The following is a 19248-nucleotide window of genomic DNA, read 5'->3' as shown; positions in this document are numbered from 1 at the left end:
GCAAGGCAAGGTGAGGATATAGGAAAGAACCTTCCTTCAAAAATGATGTTTAGGCTGGGGCTCAAGGATGAGGATTAGCCAGGCCAAGATGAAGAAGATGAGCAGACACCAGACAGAACAGGATGTGTGCGCAGAAGCAGAGAGAAGCATCGGGGAGCCTAGGAGAAGATGAAGAATGAGGGTGGCTGGTGTGTGGTGGACCAGGTGGGAAAGGAGGCACTGGTGCTGCAAAGCCAGAATGTTCTGAGCCAGAATGTTTTAGGAATGCAACAGTAAGCCATTTGTTTCCCCTTAAATGATTTAACTGTGGGGGCATGTCGAGCAAACATATCACTTACGTGGAACTAAATGGGCATGAGAAAGTTTCATATATAGAAGCCTAGAAGTAAAATCTCATGAAATCAACTTGGCTCAAAGATTTCTTCTTGATCGTCTGCCTACCTCCATATCAAAGCATCTCAGTGTGTCCTTGCCCTGACTTCTCAACATCTAGAATTTTGTTTTGGGAACCTGGTTTGTTAGTTTTCCTTGGGGTCAGGGTTTTTATTGAGGCAAGGAAAAGAGCACAGCAAAACAGAAAAATCCTACAGGGTTCCCAAGGAAATATATTAATACTCTCCTGCGCAGGATAATACTCGGTGATGTACCTGACTCTCAGAAGGTATTACCTACATATACACATGTGTTTGTATTTATAGAGAGATATACATAGATAACAGATATATAGAGAGGTATGTATGTATATAAAACAATCAAGTGACAACTGTTAGGCTTAAACCTAACCCATTTTGACATTTTATGTATTTTATAATTTGAGCTAAGTAGGTAAGACCTTTAAAATTATTCTACATTTCACAACCCTTTAGAGAACAGATATCTTAGGAAGAGAAAGGAATTTTCATGGCTGTTTTCTGAATGGCTACATTTAGATGTTGAGCTTTTAACAAGACTTTGATTTCATTCCAAAGCCCAGAGCCCTACAAGGATAGGATCTTGGGAATACTCCACATTCCTTAAAGAATGCTTATCAGTTAAACCATCTCATTTTAGTTAGTGACCTTCTGTGGAGTGAGGAGCTAGCATTTCCCCAAATTATCTCACATGAAGGAAAAGCAAACACTCTAATAGATTCTTCTGATAGCTGTGAAGTGGAAACAACTGTACCTTTTAATTAAGCTCTAATAGCAGGTATTTTCACTGGGGGACAAGACAGCATGGTACCCTAATATTGGGGGGGAAGTTCTTTTGTCAGTTGTTGAACAAAACAAAAGACAGGCAAGATGAGAGAAAATGAAAGGTGTGTACTGAGGGCTGACTGTACTCCTAGTTGACTTGGCTCCATTAAAACTAACAATATGTAAAATGCAAATTTCTTCTTTTAAAAAAACTTTACTCTCACTCAATCTGCCCCCTTGTTCAGCTACTAGGAGGCAACTATGATTTCAGCACACCACATCATTTTCATGAGGACCATGGCCAGCTGTGGGGGGGAAGGTGAGGAGCTGCTATTATTTGCCTTCTGGCTGCCACCAGGTGCTTAACCAGTGTGTGTACTTTCTTTGCAATTTGCTTCCGAGACCTTGGTTCTTTGTTTATTGTGTCTTTATAAAGGAGAGATAAAGCATTTATTAAACACCTACGATGTCTCAGACCTGGAATACACACAAAGATGAATGTGACACAGCACAGCTCCTTCCTTTAAGAGGCTTTGAAGGAGCCTTCATGGAGAACGTCCGAGTTTGGTGCCCTTCTCCACTAGACCCTGTCAAAGATTGAAGCCAGGCAGTCTGACACCAGAGCCCTTGCTCTTGCTCGTTGTACTACTCCTTCAAATGTAGGGCTGTGTGAGCTTGTGAGTCTTTTCTTCTTCGAAATATATCCACAGTTCCTCAGCCCCTCTTCAAATGACATGGTTTCTGGTCCTCTGTGCCATCTGTCTCTCCCGCTACAGATGCATCAGTTTTGTCAATGTCAGTGTCAGAACTAAACACAACACTGCAGTTTTGAGTTGATCAATTCAGAGTACACTAGCATCATCCATTCCCATGGTCTGAACACACAGCTTTCTTAACGCAGTGAAAGATTGTACAGAGATTTGTCGGGGGGTGGGCATGATAGGAATGGGTGTTGCTTTGACATCAGTACGTTAGTCTGTATAAATCTTTGGGGCCAATTAAAATCCCCAGATTACATGATGTGTAGTCAAGTCTTCTTTATCTTGAACTTTGTACAGTTTGTATTCACTGTGCTTAGATTTAATACTGTGGATCCAGTCCAGTGCTAGAGCATGGGATAATTTTTTAAATTGAGTCCCTCATCTGTCATCCTAGCTCCCCTCCAAGACTGTGTCATCAGCAGACCCAGTGAGCAGGCCTTCCACATCTTGACCCAGACTCATCTGGCCCCTCTTCAGTCTGCCAAATGGACACATCCTTCACAGAAGAACTGGATGAGGTTAGCTATATGCTCACCCATCCTCTGTTTGGTGTCAGGATAGCATGGGAGACTTGTTCAAGTGGTTTTCTGAAATCAAGGTATGCAGGGTGATTCAAAAGGAAATGAAAGTTTCAAAAATGTTTTACTAGACTGGGTTTTCTGTAGTTTCTTCATGTGGGGCTACATCATGAACTTTTTATGTTTGTATCACCTCTTCCTTGCAGCCTTGATAAATAAAGGACCACGTCATGACCACCCCTTCAACTATTGATGGGGAAGTACTACAAAAGAGATGGAATGAATTAAGTGTAGAATTGATGAGTGTTTTAGCACAAACTGACCATTTGTAAAATTATAGAAATAGCTGTGTTAGATCCTATTAAAATTGGTTTTGACTATATGTTTATGTAGTCTAGTGACCAGTTAGTAGATTTATTAAAATGTGCAGTTCTTTTTGAATCACCCTGTTATAATCATAACATTCTCATTGTCAAACAATTTACTCACCCACTGGGGGAGGAAGGAACTGAATAAAAGAGTTCTGCAAAGAAATATTTTGTGAGACCCTGAAAATTATGTGACGACTCATAGGACTGCCATATTGTCTTTAACTTTCTTATCCAAAGCATTTTATGGCAATCTTTTTTTATCATTTCTAAACAATAATTTCAGTCCTTCAGATGGCAAATGTACTTTAGCAATTTTTGACAAGCAACATTAAACCCACTCTAGGATCATCCAAGGCCAATTCTGAACAGAGAACATTCCTCTCAGTGTACTCATTTTAAAGTTGTCTGAGGAACCAGGTATATTGACTTCAAGTGAGGTCATTAGGAACTCTGTTAAAATGACCCAAAGCTAAAATCAGAGAGAATCTCAGATTTGGTGTGGTACCAAGAGGAATTAGACAGTGAGTGAATTGCAACAAAGGAAATGTGATTTGGGTTGACATGAGGTAGGAAGGTTCTACGAGTAGACTTTAATGGATATATTTATGCTGAGTTCCCTTAAATGAAAAGCCCGTCACTGCTGTCTGCTCAAGCTTGCCTTGTGGGGAACAGCAGGCTTCATGGCCAGTCTCCCTCACCACCCCTCGTCTTCACTAGCTAACAAATCCTGCTTCCTCTGTCTTCCTTAAACCCCCTCCTTCTGGCATGCTTCTATGTGGAATGTCTTCTTAAAGACGCCAGGCCCTAATCACAAAGGCCTGTGAGATGGGCGAAGGTTCTCTGTTTATCAAGCAAGCGGCCAGCTGGCCAGTCACTAACCAAAGCATCAAAGCTCATGCCAGGGAAGGTAAAAAGGGAGGCAGCATCTGCTCCTTTTGATCAAGATATTTTGCCTCTCTACATATTAACTCCTTAAGTGCCATTGCCTTATCCCATTATTACAGTGCTGTATAACAATTTGGATTAGATGGTTAAATTAGTTACAAATATGTAGTGTGTTGATTAACTTTTTTGAATCATATGATCCCATTTCTGATGACTTGTGCCTCTTGCTGAATTTCTAGAGATTGTAGAACATCACTGCTGCCAGTGTTTTGGGATCACTTATTAGTGTCTCTTGTTAAGCTGTGGAGAGTCTATAAGCAATATGTCCTGTCAGGGGAATTTATTGATATTCCTGAAGAAGAGCTGGTAAACACACTTCTTTAGCTCTGCACTCACGCAAAGATCGCAATGTGATGGAAACAGAGTTCTAGTAAGAGACCTGGTGTTAATTCCCAGTCTGATACTTACTAGTTAGCCATGTCTCTTTGGCGAGTTATACTTTCTTTGTGTCTCAGTTTTCTCATTTGTGAAATCGAATGTTAACATCATCCTTAAAATGTTTGCAGAGAAATTAAATAATTTTTGAAAACTATGAATATTGGACTTTGTATTGCTATTGCAAAATAAAGTCAATGTATATAATAGCCACTAACACTTAAGACTAGTCTAGTCAAGTCTAGTTTAGTGATAGGTCCCATATTTTATGAGAAAAATTGAAAATATTAAGAGGAAAAGAATAAAACTCACCTGTAGATAGGGAAATAATACATACTACTTAGAAATAAATATTTTAAAAGGAACTGTTGTATTTAAGCATGAGGTTATTGCAGTAATGGTTTTTAAAGCATGATGAATTGCATCAAGAATAGTGACAGCCAATGGCCCTGGCAACAGAGCAAAAAGTTGAAGTAAAATAGGCATATGCATGAGGAATGTGGGTTAGGAAAAAAGGAAGTTTCCTGGTTGATGACAGTTGGAGCAAATTATGGAAATAAGTTGGAAATGTTTAATAACAGAATAGATTTTTCATCAGCATTAATACCCATTTACATTGTTAAGGTGTAATCCGTTTAAATATTTTACTTAGGCTAGGTGACATTCTTTTTTTTCCATCAATGTTTAAAAAGTTTTTATCTTGTTATGGTAAAAACGCCTAACACAAGATCTGCACTCAACAAATTTTTAAGTGTACAATACATTATTTTTGTCCATAGATACAGTGTTGTCCAGCAGATCTCGAGAGCTCATTTATCTTGCTTAGCTGAAACTTTATGACTGTTGATTGGAGAAATACTCTAAGAAATGGGACTTCTAGATCATATAATAGTTTTATTTTTAATTTTTGAGAAACCTCCATACTGTTTTCCATAGAGCGTACACCATTTTGTATTCCCACCAACAGTGTGCAAGAGTTCCAACTTCTCCACATCCTTGCCAACACTGGTTGTCTTTTGTTTTTTGATAATAGCCATCCTCACAGATAAAAAGTAATATCTCACTGTGATTTTGATTTACATTTCCCAGATGATTAGTGACATTGAGCATTTTTTCATATACTTGTTGACCATTTGTAAGCCTTCTTTAGAGAAATGTCTGTTTAAGTATTTTGCTCATTTTAAAATCAGGTTATTACTTTCCTTGGTATTGAATTGTAAGAGTTCCTTATGTATTTTATATATGAACCCCTTATCAGATACATGGTTTACAAATATTTTCTCCCATTCTATAAGTTGCCTTTTTATTCTTTTGTTTCATTTGCTGTTCAGAATTTTTTAGGTTGACATATTTTTGTTGTTGTTTTTGCTGCCTGTGCTTTTGGTGTCATATCCATGAAATCATTGCAAAGACCAAAGTCATAAAGCTTTTCCCGTATGTTTTCTTCTAGAAGTTTTATGGTTTTAGGTTTTATTTTAAGTCTTTAATCCATATTGAGTTGATTTTTATGTATGGTGTAATATGAGGGTTCATTTTCCCTCCTTTGCACATGGATATCTGGTTTTCCCAGCACCATTTGTTGAAGATTGTCCTTTCACCATTGTGTATTTATGGCACCTTTATTGAAGATTAGTTGACCAAATATGCTTGGATTTATTTTGGGGCTCACTAGTCTGTTCCATTGGTCTATAAGTCTATCTTTATGCCAGTACCATACTATTTTAATTACTGTAGCTTTGTAATACATTTTGAAATAAGGAAGTGTGATGCCTCCAGCTTTATTTGTCTTTCTCAGGGTTGATTTGGCTACTTACGGTCTTTTGTGATTCCATATGAATCGTAAAATTTTTTTTTTCTATTTCTACAACAAATACCATTGAGATTTTTAGAGGGATTGCATTGACTCTGTAGATCACTTTGGGTAGTATGGAAATTTTAACAGTAAGTCTTCCAATACATGAACATGGAATATCTTTGCATTTGTTTGTGTCTTTTTAAATTTGATCACCAATGTTTTATAGTTTTCAGTATACAAGTCTTTTACCTCCTTAGTTAAGTTTATTACTTAAGTATTTTATTTTTGTTGGTGCTATTGTAAATGGGATTATTTTCCTAAATTTCTTTTCAGATAATTCACTGTTAGTGTATAGAAACATGAGCAATGTTCATATAGTGATTTTTGTATCTTGCAACTTTATTAAATTTAATTATTAGTTCTAAATGTTTTGTTGTGGAGTCTTAAGATTTTTCTACATATAAGACTATGTCATATGTAACAGGGACAATTTTATTTCTTCTGATTTTGATGCCTTTTATTTCTTTCTCTTGCATAATTTCTATGACTAGGACTCCCATTATTATGTTGAATAGAAGACTGGTGAAAGCATGTGTCCTTGCCTTGTTACTGATCTTAAAGGAAAAGCTTTCAGGTTTTCACCAGTGACTATGTTGTTAGCTGTGGGCTTTCTTATATGGAGTTTATTATGTTGAGATGTTTTCTTTCTGTTCCTAGTTTGTTGAGAGTGTTTATCATGAAAGAATGTTGAATTTTGTCAAATGCATTTACTACATCTATTGAGAGAATCACATGATTTTTATCCTTTTTTCTCTTAATGTGCTGTATCACATTAATTGATTGTCATATGTTATGTTGAACCATCTTTGCATCTCAGAGATAAATCTCACTTTGTCATAATGTGTAATCCTTTTAATATGCTGTTGGATTTGATTTGCTGGTTTTTTCATGGAGGAATTTTACATCTGTATTCATCAGAAATCTTGGCCTGTAATTTTCTTTTCTTGTGATGTCTTTGTCTGGCTTTGGTATCAGGGTGATGTTGGCCTCATAAAAATGAATTGGAAGTGTTCCCTCCTCTTTGATTTTTTGTAAGAATTTAAGAAGCATTGATGCTAATTCTTCTTTAAATGTTTAATTGCATTCACCAGTGAAACTATCTGGTCCTGGGTTTTTACTTTGTTAGGAGATTTTTGATTGCTGATTTAACCTCCATACTAGTTATAGGTCGCTTCAGACTTTCTGTTTCTTCATGATTTAGTCTTGGTAGATTGTATGTTTCTAGGAATTTATAAGTTTCCTCTAACCTATCCAGTGTGTTGACATGTAAATGTTCATAGTAGTCTGTTATGATCATTTTTAGTTCTGTGTCATCAGTTATAATGTCTCTTCTTTCATTTTTTATTTTATTTATTTAAGTCTTCTATTTCTTTTCTTAATTAGTCTTACTAAAGGGTTGTCAATTTTATCTTTTCAAAAAAAACAACTCAGATGCATTGATTTTTTTCTGTTGTTTTTCCAGTCTCTATTTTGTTTATTTCTGCTCTAATCTTAATATTTCCTTCCTTCTGCTAGCTTTGGGCTTGGTGTGTTCTGCTTTTTCTAGCTCCTTGAACTGTAAAATTCAGTTATTTGAGGTCTTTCTTCTTTTTTTGTATAGGTGTTTATCACCATGAATGTACTTCTTTCTACTCCTTTTGCTGCATCTCATAAGTTTGGATATGTTGTGTTTTCATTTTCATTTAGGTTGAGGTATTTTCTAATTTTCTTCTTTATTTATTCTTTGACCCAATGGTTGTTCATGCATGTCATTGTTTAATATCCACAGATTTGTAAATTTTTCCATTTCCTTCTGCTATTAATTTCTAGTTTAATTTCATTGTGTTAGAAAAGATACTTGGTATGATTTCAGTCTTCTTAAATTTAAGACTTGTGACCTACCATGTGATCTATCCTGGAGAAAAACCCATGTGTGCTTGAGAATATGTAATCTGATGCTTTTGGGTGGAATGTTCTTTATATGTCTTTTAGGTCCATTGGTCTATAGTCTTGTTCAGATTTTCTTTATTCCTATTGACTTTCTGTCTGGATGTTCTATTCATTATTGAAAGTAGAATATTAAAGTCTCCCACTATTATTGTATTTGCTATCTATTTCTCCCTTCATTTCTATCAATCTTTGCATTATATATGTAGGTGCTCTGATTTTTAGTGCGTATATATTTATAATTATTATGTTTTCCTGGTTGAGTAACCCTTTTATCATTGCATAATACTCTTCTTTTTCTCTTGTGACAATTTTTGACTTAAAATCTATTTTGTCTGAAATAAATAATAGCCATCTCCACTCTCTTTGGGTTAGCATTTGCATGAAATCTTTTTCCATCACTTTACTTTTAGCCTATATATGTCATTAAATCTAAAGTGAGTTTCTTGTAGACAGTATTTAAGTAGGTCTTGTTTTTGTTATCTTTTTTTTAATCCATTCATCCACTGTATGTCTTTTGATCGGGGAATTTTATCAATTTATATTTAAAGTAACTAATTAGGGAATACTTTGCTATTGCTATTTTGTTAATTGTCCTTTGTTAGGCTTGAAGTTCTTTCTTCTGTCTTTTCCTCTCTTGCTATCTTCCTTTGTATTGTGTTGATTTTTTTTGTATGGATATGCTTTGATTCCTTTATTTTTTTTTAATAACTTTTATAGGTATTTTAGGGGTGAAGGGCTTATATAAAATGTCTTATAACAATCTATTTTAAGCTGATAACAACTTAAATTCTACTGTATACAAAAACTGTACACTTTAACCCCTCCCCCACACTTGATGTCACAGTTTATATCTATTCATATTATATATCTTTTAACCTCTTTTTTTACTTACAATTAGTTTTAACACTTTTGTCTTTTAACTTTTAGCCTAGATTTAAAAGTGCTTTACCCACCACCATTGCAGTAATACAGTATTCTGATTTGTCTGCAAATATTTACCTTTACGAATAAATTCAAAATTTTCTCATGCTACATACTGCTGTTTCAATATACATCAATATGTTTTATTTCAAGTCAAGGGACTCCCTTCAGCGTTTCTTGTGAGGTAGGTCCAATGGTGATGAACTCCCTCAGCTTTTTGTCTCAGAAGTCTTCATCTCCCCTTCATTTCTGAAGGAATGTTTTACTGAGGATAGTATTATTGGTTAGCACTTTTTTTTTTCAGCACTTCAAATATATCATCCCATTCCCTTCCAGCCTATAAGATTTCTGCTGAAAATTTTGCTGATAGTTTTTGGGGTTTCCCTTGTATGTAACAATTCTATTTTCTCTTGAGGCTTTCAAAATCCTCTTTTTATCTTTGGACAATTTGAATATAACGTGCTCACTGTGGACTTCTTTAGTCCATCTTATATGGTGTCTTTTGAGTTTCTTGGATCTGGATGTTCATTTTCTTCTGCAGATCTAGGAGTTTATTAGCCATTATTCCTTTGTGTAAGCTTTCTGGCCCTTTCTCTCTCTGTTCTCTTTCTGGGACTACCATAATGCTTATTTTGGTCTACTTTATGGTCCCATAATCCCTTAGACTGTCTTCACTCTTTTTCCATCTTTTTTTCTTTTTTGCTCCTCTGTCTGAATTATCTTCAGTGATTTGAGTGATTTCAGTCTTTGAGTTTGCTGATCCCTTCTTCTTTTTGATCTAGTTTCCTGCTGAATCCTTCTAGTGAACTTTTCATTTCAATTATTGTGTTCTTCATCTCCATGATTTCTGTTTGGTTAATTTTTGTATTTTCTTTATCTTCAGTAAAATTCTCTCCATTAAAATTCATTTTGTTCATGCATTGTTCCCTTAACCTTAGTGAGCATCTTTATGACAGTTATTTTGAATTCTGTATCAGGTAAATCATATATTTATGCTTCATTATGTTTATTTTCTGAATATTTAGCTTGTTCCTTTATTTGGAACATCTTTGTCTGATTCCTCATTTTCTTTGACTCTCTGTGTTGGTGTCTGTACATTACATAAGGCAATCTACATGCACTGGCCTCACAGAGGAGAAGTCCCCCATGATTCAGTCTGACTAGAGATTTTGGGGACCTGTACCAGCTCTTTCCATCCTTAGGGAGAAGTAGGCAGCTATCATTTTTGTGCGCTTGCTCTGTGCTGAGCAAGGGGAAAGCTGTGGTGTCTACCAGTCCAAACCTTCATCTCAGTTCTCCTCCAGATGGCTAGATTGTGCTGGACCCATCAGAACTCCAATAAACTCCAACTCCAACTGACAATAAACATGCCAGTTCTTTGGGCAGCTCCAGAGAAACTGAGGTGATGAAAATGTGAACCAATCTCTTCCCTCCCCTGTGAGCCCCTGAGCTAGGGAGTCTTCGTGACCGCATGGTGATACACTAGGGTAGGGACTTAGATGGGAGGGTAAGCTGCATCTCCTTACTAGCTTCTGTGAATCTAGTTTCATTTCGCCCAGAGTGTAGGAGACTTTCAATTAATTTCTAGATTTCTCACACAGAGAATTCATCCCTGAATTATTGCTGAATCATTGTGTTTCTGGGAGCAAGGAGGATCCAAGGCTTCCTACTCTGCCACCTTGCTGATGTCTCTACTTAGGTTAGATGACATTATGAGTTCACTTCTAGTCTTGTGATTCTAGGATTTTATTTTCTATCACTTAAGTCTTTCCCTGGGCTGAGAGGAAATCTCCTCAGATATTGAATTAGAGTACAATACTGAGAGGCAAGCTTATGTCTCTAATTCTGCTATTTGATACCTGACAGTCTCAGGGCTTCTCAATATTTTGGCTTCTTCACTTTCAAATAATAGAATCTTGGCCATCTTTTGGCTAATTCAAAATTATATTCCTTTATCAGGTAGACAATGTCTGTAAGCCTCAGTTGCCTCATCTGCTCAGGGATGTTGTGAAGAGACTTAAATATGTAGAAAGTGCTTAGCTCAACACAGTGGCTGGCACATAGTGAGTGTCTTATCATTATCATCATCTTTTTCCAGTTTTTAAAATAACTGATGGAAGGAACAAAATGACATTCCAGGTAATACGATTCTCAAGCCAGAGGGCTAGCCATTCAGCTAATGCATGGTGACTTGTAACAATGAGATGTCTTCTGTTGACTTCCTAAAGTTTTTAAGAGGCAGAAGTTAGGTACTGTCTCATTAGAGTTTGATAGTGAAAGTCCAGAAATAACTCCCTCTTTTTATTGCATGTTTATTACCCCTGCACTTTGTTTACACCCCCATTTCAGTACTCATCACATTGTACTGTGGTACTTGATTATAAAGTCACCCCTACCCTTTCTCTGGACCATTTACCCTCACACACAATTCTAGCACCCAGTGCAGAACCAGGCATATATAGACATCCAAGAAATGTTTGTTAGATGAATATGCAATGAATGAGAAGCAATATAACATAGTGGTTAATAGCATATGATTGAGAGTCCAAGGAACCTGAGTCCAAATCCAAGCTTCTCCTCTTATAAGCAGTGTGATCTTGGTTAACTGATTTAACTCTTTAAGTTTTATGTCCTTATCTGCAAAATGGTGTTATGTACCTAATTCATAAGGTTCTGATATAATATATATGTTTTGTATATGATTTGACATACATATAACATTGTGTCTAGCAATAAGTAACTATTATTAATAGTCCCGTTATTTCTCTTCATGAAAGTTATGAAAAATAACACAAATACAATAACATGTATATTATTTTATTACTTCTACTTATTTTTACTATTAATTTTATTGTTATTTGTTGTTACGGTTATTGACAGAAATGCTGGAATGATTCACTGATAGCTAGTACAGAATGACCTATTCAGACTGTGACAGGTTTCACTCAGACTTAACAGCCTCACAGATGTGCATTCTTGCTTTGGACTGAGCAAGGGTAGGAAAAGATGAACAGAGTTAACAGTGTTGCCTTTGATTCTGCAGCCTAAAAGAAATGAAGCCCTGCTTCTACCAAAGAAGGCTTTAAAGTGCTTCCCAGCACATCCAGAGCCTCTTAGAACATCACTTATCCAGCCCAAGGATCCAAAAAGATGAACCATAAATTTCAGTTAAGCAGTGGTTCTCAGACTTTAGCATCCATCAGAATAATTTGGAGGTCTTGTTTAAACAGACTATTGTGCTCCATCCCCAGAGTTTGAGTTCAGTAGACCTGGGGTAGAACCCCAATTTTCATTGCTAGTAAGTTTCCACCTGATACTGATGATAGTGGTTCAGAGACCACACTTTGAGAACCACTGAGTTCATAGATATGATTGAGGTATGAGTAACCTGAATCCAGAGTGGGAATGTTTGCAGAAATCTTTTCACTGAGGTGATTGCCTGATAACGCCCATGAAAATGAGGGCTTCCGGTTTTCAGCCCCAATGTTTTTAACACTGAATTGTCCTTTTCTTACTTTATAAATTTATTGGTAGGAGAAATGATTTGATGAAGTTGTTTCTAAGCTCTTATGAGCCTGATAAAATCTATAGACACTTTCTCCAGAAAACCCCATGTACACATAAGCAGAAGCATTGCTTATAATTTCAGGAAGTTCTCAGACACCTCCCCCAGCAGCTCACTGACCAACTCTTAGAAGGATCAGTAGAAAAACTGTCCCCTAAGGCAAAGTATTGGATTCACTTGTGTAACAAAAATTACCTTCTTATACTTAAACTTTCAGTTAACTCATTTGTAAAATAGGAATAAAAGTAACAGCTATTACATCAAAGATTGTAAAGATTAACTGATAAAATACACTGAAGAGCCTAATTTGAAAACCAGAAACGCTAAATATTACCTTTTGCTCTCTCTTTGTAGTCCCCCTACAATAATCCTCATTCTTGAGGCAAGTGGATAGCTCTCCCTACTAGGGAAAAGATCAGGAAGTGTAAAAATAAGAGCCCAAAGAGTAATAGTTCAAGATCTTCCTCTATGCCCATTGCCTTCTCTTGCTAAAACCTGGTCACAGGCTGCAATCACGGTTCCCTCTGTGAGTCACTGAACAGTGGGGTCTAGCAAGCCCAGGCCTGGCTCTGTGACCTGAGAGTCTCAGGCCATTTGCCTGGAAACACTCCACTTTGCAAATGTCCAGTGCCTTGTCATGTCCCCATGTTAATGCCTCCTGGCAGGAAGACAGAAATATAACATTCTAATAGGGGTTCATTTCCAAGGTAGGAGACACTGAGTCTTAAAAAAACAGTGATTGAGGGTAAAGCCTGATTCTCATCGTTTCTATAAAAATAAATAGACAAGCACATTGATAGGCTAATCAGCAGGCATCTGTTTAGCACTTGCTGTGCACACTGCACAGTAGGTGACACAAAGAGGAGTGACAGATGTCCTCTGTGGGGCCGGCTCACACACCAGCAGGGAAGATAGAGACACACAGACATGAACTGAACACAAAACGAACCATAATATGGGCAGTGACTACGGTTCAGATGGTGCTGCAGGAGGGCAGAAGAGGAAGAAATCATGTTTAATGGAGATGCATAGACGTCTCTTGGGCAAGTTGGGATTTAAGCTGGACCCTAGAGAGCAGGACTGCTTTAAGTGAGTATAAATGATGGAGAATGGCATCTGGGCTGGAGAGCAGTTTGAAGAAAAGTGTAAAGTTAGAAGAGTGTTTGGTACAAATTTGCATGATTGTAATTTAAGCAGTGTGATTATAGTGTGGGTTGGAGGTAGAGGTGTAGAAGTTGAGGCTAGAAAGGTAATTTGGAAGCATATCGTGGGAAAGAACCTGAGGGCCCATGGGGAGCTTTGGCTTTACTGTCCATGCAGTGAGGAAGGGTTGAGGGCCTTTGAGTAGGGAGACACCAGAAGCAGATCTGTTTTTATAAAAAAAGAGAACACTGGTGCTGCTGTGAAGAACAGATGAAGGCAAGAAGAAAGCAACACCTGGTGAAAGTAATGGGAACCTGAATTAAAGCCAGAGAAGTGGGAGGGGATGAAGGCCTGGGGCATTTGAGGGGCTGCTTTCATCTGAGGGTGGTTGATGACATGCAGCAAAGAAGGCAGAGAAGAGCCGACGGGGCTCTCTCCTTGGCCCACGCAGTCACAGGCTGGGTTGCTGCAGAGAGCAGACCCTGGGCTCCGAGGAAGAGACTGGAGAGGAGCTCAGAGTTCTGGGTGGTGACTGATACCTCCTGGCCATCCTCAAAAGGCTTTTCTCCTCCCTAGAATGCCCAGAGGGCTGGCAACTGACCATCTGCATAGAATATCAACATAAGTGATTTCAGACCTGGGCCCTCAGCCTGGCAACATCAGAAGTCCTGGCAATCTTTTAAAACAATGCTCAGGCGCTTTCCCAGGGAATTCTGAGCTGGGAACCTAAGGTGGGTCTGAGGTGGGGCCAGGCATCCGTATTTTGTAAAGCTCCCAGGTGACTCTGATGCACAGCTGGTTTGGGGAACTACTGTGGGACCTTACTGTTGAGCCAGGCAATGTGTAGAAAACACGGGTGCAGTGAATGCTTGTGCTGGTGAACACTGTGATGGCTTGAAGACCTTAGGATTGGTCTCCAGCCGTGTCCCAGACATAATGACCTTCATCAAGTGTCAGCCACCTCTCCCTCCCCAGTTCATCAGGAGAAGCTGCGTGCTTGACACGATCTCCTGAACTTCTCAAAAGGACCATGTGCAGACACGTCATCATTTTCACCCTTGTTCTTGGCTGGGTCACAGGAACACCATGAGAGGGTCTCATTACAGGGTGCTTTGAGGCTTTAGAAAACAGGCTACATAAGAATATTATCCATTTTCTGCCCAGGCTTGTACAACACTCATAGCACTTTTACTGCTATTATTGTTTTTATTTCTCAGGAAAATCGTACAGTACAAAGATAAGGTGGGTGTTAGAAACTTCTACCCCCTGGGCTCTGAGTGATATAGTGACTCGTGCCGGGTCCGACAACCAGAGCTGGTCCTGAATCCACCATCCTGTCGGTCTCCAGTTCTGCTTCTGTGCCGGAGTGGAGAAGGCTAACATAAAGGCATTTTTCTCTCCTTGTAAAAGAGGAAAAAATAGGGGGAGGGGAAATTATTTAAACACACCTCACTCATACTGCAATCACTGCATTGTTTTTCCTGTTGAAACACCCTGTTGGTTTTTAAATCCCTTTAAACCTCCCCAGCACCTGTATGGCCCAGATCCAAGAATTATTACCGAACCCCTCACTTTTTATATTTAGCCACATAGGAGTTTCTGTGATGGTATCTGTGCCCGAGAAAGGCTCTTGGTTCAGTTGAAAATTTCAGAGCTTCCAGAATTTTTCTTCTTCCATCAAAGCGAGAAGCATGCAATGCTCAGACCTGACTGTTTTTAAATCAAGCAGGGAACGGTTCCCCTCTCAGTTCTCTTGCTGGATAAAATAGCATCACGGCACTACTCTGTGTTGTTGCTCTGTGGAGATCCTTCTGAAGTACTGACCAAAAGAGAGGGCAGGGGAAGGATGAGGGGTCTCCGTCAGCAACTTGCGGCTTCTCAGATGACCTCTCTTCAAGGCAAGAAACTGAGGCTGAAAACAAAATGAGAACTTTCCAGCAAGTTCATTATAACAAAGCACAGTGTGAACTTACTGGGCACAAAAATCAGCTGAAGGAAAGTGACTCCCACATAAGCCCTAATTAAATACTTTGATGTCAGAAAGCAGAGCAGGGAGGGCTGGAAAATCAAATCAGACCAAAGTAAAGGACTTAAATTCAAAAGGAAAGAAGAAATATTTCTCTCTCTCCCCCTCTCTCTCGCTCTCTTTTTCTCCCTCCCACTGTCTCTCTGTGTCTGTGTCTGTGTGTGTGTGTCTCTCTCTTTCTGTCTCTCTGTCTCTCTCTCTCTCCTTTTCTTCCTTTGCCATGAAAGGAAGGATAAGATTCAGGAACAATGGGTTGTAAATTCTTTAGCCAATTAGTCCAGTGACTTACTACTGTTTATAATGCACAGAATGTCACAGGCTGTTTTGCAGCCTCCCCAAGTTGGTTTGTTAATAACAGGAAGCTAGCACTTCTCAGTACAGTGGATCAGCTACATGTGAAAATAAATGCAAAAAACCTGGAGGGGAATAGCAGCAGACCGAGAGTAGCCTTGATTTAATTTAACATTTGGGGGTCCACACACAAATGAGCATTTTAGTAGGCTTCATGGTGGAAGTTGCTGTCATTTGTAAAATATTCTGGCCAATTAGCTAATAGTGTGCTTGGATTTCTCCTGTTTTGATACAGTAATACTAAGTACATTGTGAAGCCCAATTATACAAATCATCCCCATATGCCATACCAGTCTTTCTTTATGAACTGTGTTTATAAATCCTGTGTGAGGAAATGTGTACTTCAGCAATTTAGACCATGTGTAAAAACATAGCCAATGGGATTGTCAAGAAAACAAGTTCCAGCCTAGGAAATCCTAATGTGTTCCGCTGGAATAACAGGAGGGTGCCGGGGAGTGCAATGCTCTGCTTAAATACATATTGCTTTATAGTGTTTAACCGACTTAGGGGCTTCCGCTTCCCTTTCTGTTACTTTACTCTTCTTTTCTTTTTAGGATCCAACCTTGGAGTTTTTGAGGAAATTTGGGATTGGTCTTCTCTCGGGCACAATAGCCTCAGTCATTAACATCCCTTTTGATGTTGCCAAAAGTAGGATTCAAGGGCCTCAGCCAGTTCCTGGAGAGATCAAGTACAGAACCTGTTTTAAAACAATGGCAACAGTCTATCAGGAAGAAGGGTAACACTGACTTCAATACGTGTGCAAGACTAAAACCTTGTTAAAACTGTATTGTACTTCCATTCTGATGAGCGCCCTTAAGCCGTCCAGCATGGGGGCAGGGGGAGGGCGGTGTCTGAGAAGACTGAAGGGGTAGGTGACACACTTGGTGAGATAACATAAGACTGAGATGTTGGCAAAACGTTCTTACACCAGCAAGAAACGTGAGCCACCATCACACAACATGCTGGGGGTCAGTTTCAGGGTGCGGAGATGAACTTTTTGCTTGTCAGTTTGCATAATGTGCTATTGCATATAAAATGGCCTGTTCACATGTGGGCAGAATGATTGTCTTCTGACTGTAAATCTAATCAAGATGTCACCTAATTATATTCTCCTGGGAGAATTAAACATGAGAGTTCTATGAAAGTTTTCTCTTAAAATTTTCAAGTATATGCTTGTTTCTGCAGGGGTTTTTTTTTTTTTTTTAAGTCTTACTTTTGTCCCTTCATCCCTCCTCACCAGGTCTTGTCCTCTAGTAAGCAAGTAATATTTTATTTTTTGGATCTAAATGGCATGATATTTCCTTATGTGAAGACTGAGTTTGTGGTCTTTTAAACTCAGTTACAAGAGTCATTTTGTCCCTATACACAGCTGTCTTGAAAGTAAGGCCTGTCTTGAAAACAAAAACCATCTCACTGATGAAAGTCATATTTCCAATTAGATGAAATCAGCAGAGCTTAAGTAATAAATAATTTTTTTATCATCCAATTTGCTGCAGAGAATACTTAGCCAGATACTGTTTGGGGATTTGAAAAAAAATTATGAAGTTTTTTGGGGTTTTGTTTTGTTTTGGTAAATACTGGGTCAGCATCTCAGTAAAGCTGAGTTACAACTCCATTTTATTTTCAGAATAAGAATGTTGCTCTTTCCCTTCCGGTTATAGGATTTTAGCCTTGTATAAAGGCCTGCTTCCCAAGATTATGAGGCTTGGACCAGGTAATGATGTTGTCATTACTTATATCCTTCCTTCTTTATTGTTCTAGTAGCTCTTTTTTTCCTTATTTGTGTCTATCAGTCACACAATGAAAGTTCATCACACTGTGAAACATGGAAACCTTGAGGATACAGAGTTGTCTATGAGTATTCAAGACGCTAAAGGCTTCCATTAGAAATGTTCTATCTTTGTTTATAAGCTACTGTTTCTGGCCTTGCTGGAGGCTGATAGAAACCAAAGCCCAGCTTAAGTCAATAGGAAAGGATCCACAGCCAGTTGGAGTTGGAGTCGCTTCTGGGGAGGACTGTCACTGAGTGAGGCATCAGCCCAGTAAAACGCTTCCTGGTCCATTCTTGCTCCTGCCTCAACTTCACAGCAAAAAGAGAAAAGGAAGACAACTTGCCTCTCTGAATGGCAAGAGCCACCATCCTCACAGTTACCTCTGGGGAGCAGGAGTGAGGAGGCTGCAGCCGGGCACTCACCCTCCTCGCTCCTGTCAGCACAATGGCCGAGGCTTCTGGCTCAGGGCCTTACCTCAGGATGCCAGCCACAAAAAACCGGCTGCCATTCCCATAGGGAGAGTCAGCTGCCTCTGTGTAAATAGATAAGAAAGTAACGGCTGCAGACTCAACCACCTGGGCAAACAGTCTTGGATTATAAGCAACCTTGTGAATAAGTACAGAAGTATGCACTAGACCACACTTTTTTTCTTTTTTTTTTTTTCAAACCAGGCCACACTCACCTACTTAGACATCCTGGTAATCTTCCCCAGAGCCTCCTGTACTCCTCCCATCTCTCCCTTTCCCATCCCTCCCTTTTAACACCAATGTCTCCCTCCCTCCCCTAACACACTCACACACATGCGCATTTACCTTTAAATTTCAGCCTGATGGACCAGCATTTCTGCCAACCTGAGATTTAGAACAGCAGCCTGTAAATTGAAGCTGGTGAACAGTTCATACTTTCATATGCTTAGAAAACACTCCCACGATTCCCAGTCCATCTATCCCAGACTTTCTAGAAATGCCTAGCCTTTAAGCTTGGGTTTTGCTTCACATCTGAGATTCAGACCTGCCTTCTATTAGTCATTGGCCCATGTGTAAAAAAAAACTCAATGATAAAGAATATTGGTGATTTTTGCAACTCTCTCTGCAAGTATGTGGTGTTTTTCCTTCACCACACAGTAAAAACCTGCTAGTAGACCTAGTATTAGAGAAGATCACAGGACTGGCCCTAACCCAGCTTTCTCCGGAGGGGATGGGCCTGAAAACGGTGGTGACCAGGGAGAGTTTAGCTAAAATGGTAATTGACTGGAACCTTAATCCAAAACTCTTAAATAATCTGACCCCAAGTTTTGTTAGAGGGTTGCAAATGTTTGGTTGGCTTTTTAAATGTTTTTGCATGAGGTGTCCTGAGTTGCTGTGGTGTTAAATCCAATGAAACGGGTTGTTGTGAATGTACTGTCCAGGCTAAACAAAACTGTGAATAACTGGAAATCTCATTCAAGGACCTGGCCTCCACTCTCATTCCAAACATGCAGGTCCTAGCAACCCCAAAGGAAAGAAAGGTGTAGAGAGAAAGGTGAAACTTTTGAATTAGGG

The 19248-nt window shown here is 38.8% G+C and overlaps 1 protein-coding gene across 9 annotated transcripts in view; it reads left to right on the top strand.

Moving 5' to 3' along the window:
• SLC25A21 (solute carrier family 25 member 21) overlaps nucleotides 1-19248 on the top strand; it is a 421523-nt gene that overhangs the window by 398826 nt on the left and 3449 nt on the right. For all 9 annotated transcript variants that reach the window (XM_032481914.1, XM_032481920.1, XM_032481919.1 and 6 more), the window contains 2 exons: nucleotides 16490-16671; nucleotides 17597-17649. In XM_032481914.1, the coding sequence (XP_032337805.1) occupies nucleotides 16490-16671; nucleotides 17597-17649 (235 nt within the window). The remainder of the gene's footprint in view (nucleotides 1-16489; nucleotides 16672-17596; nucleotides 17650-19248) is intronic.

The sequence above is a fragment of the Camelus ferus genome, chromosome 6 (assembly GCF_009834535.1).
Source record: "Camelus ferus isolate YT-003-E chromosome 6, BCGSAC_Cfer_1.0, whole genome shotgun sequence".
NCBI classification, from domain to species: Eukaryota; Metazoa; Chordata; class Mammalia; order Artiodactyla; family Camelidae; genus Camelus; species Camelus ferus.
Note: the sequence above shows the minus strand (reverse complement) of the source record. Positions and strands in the feature narration are given on the sequence as shown.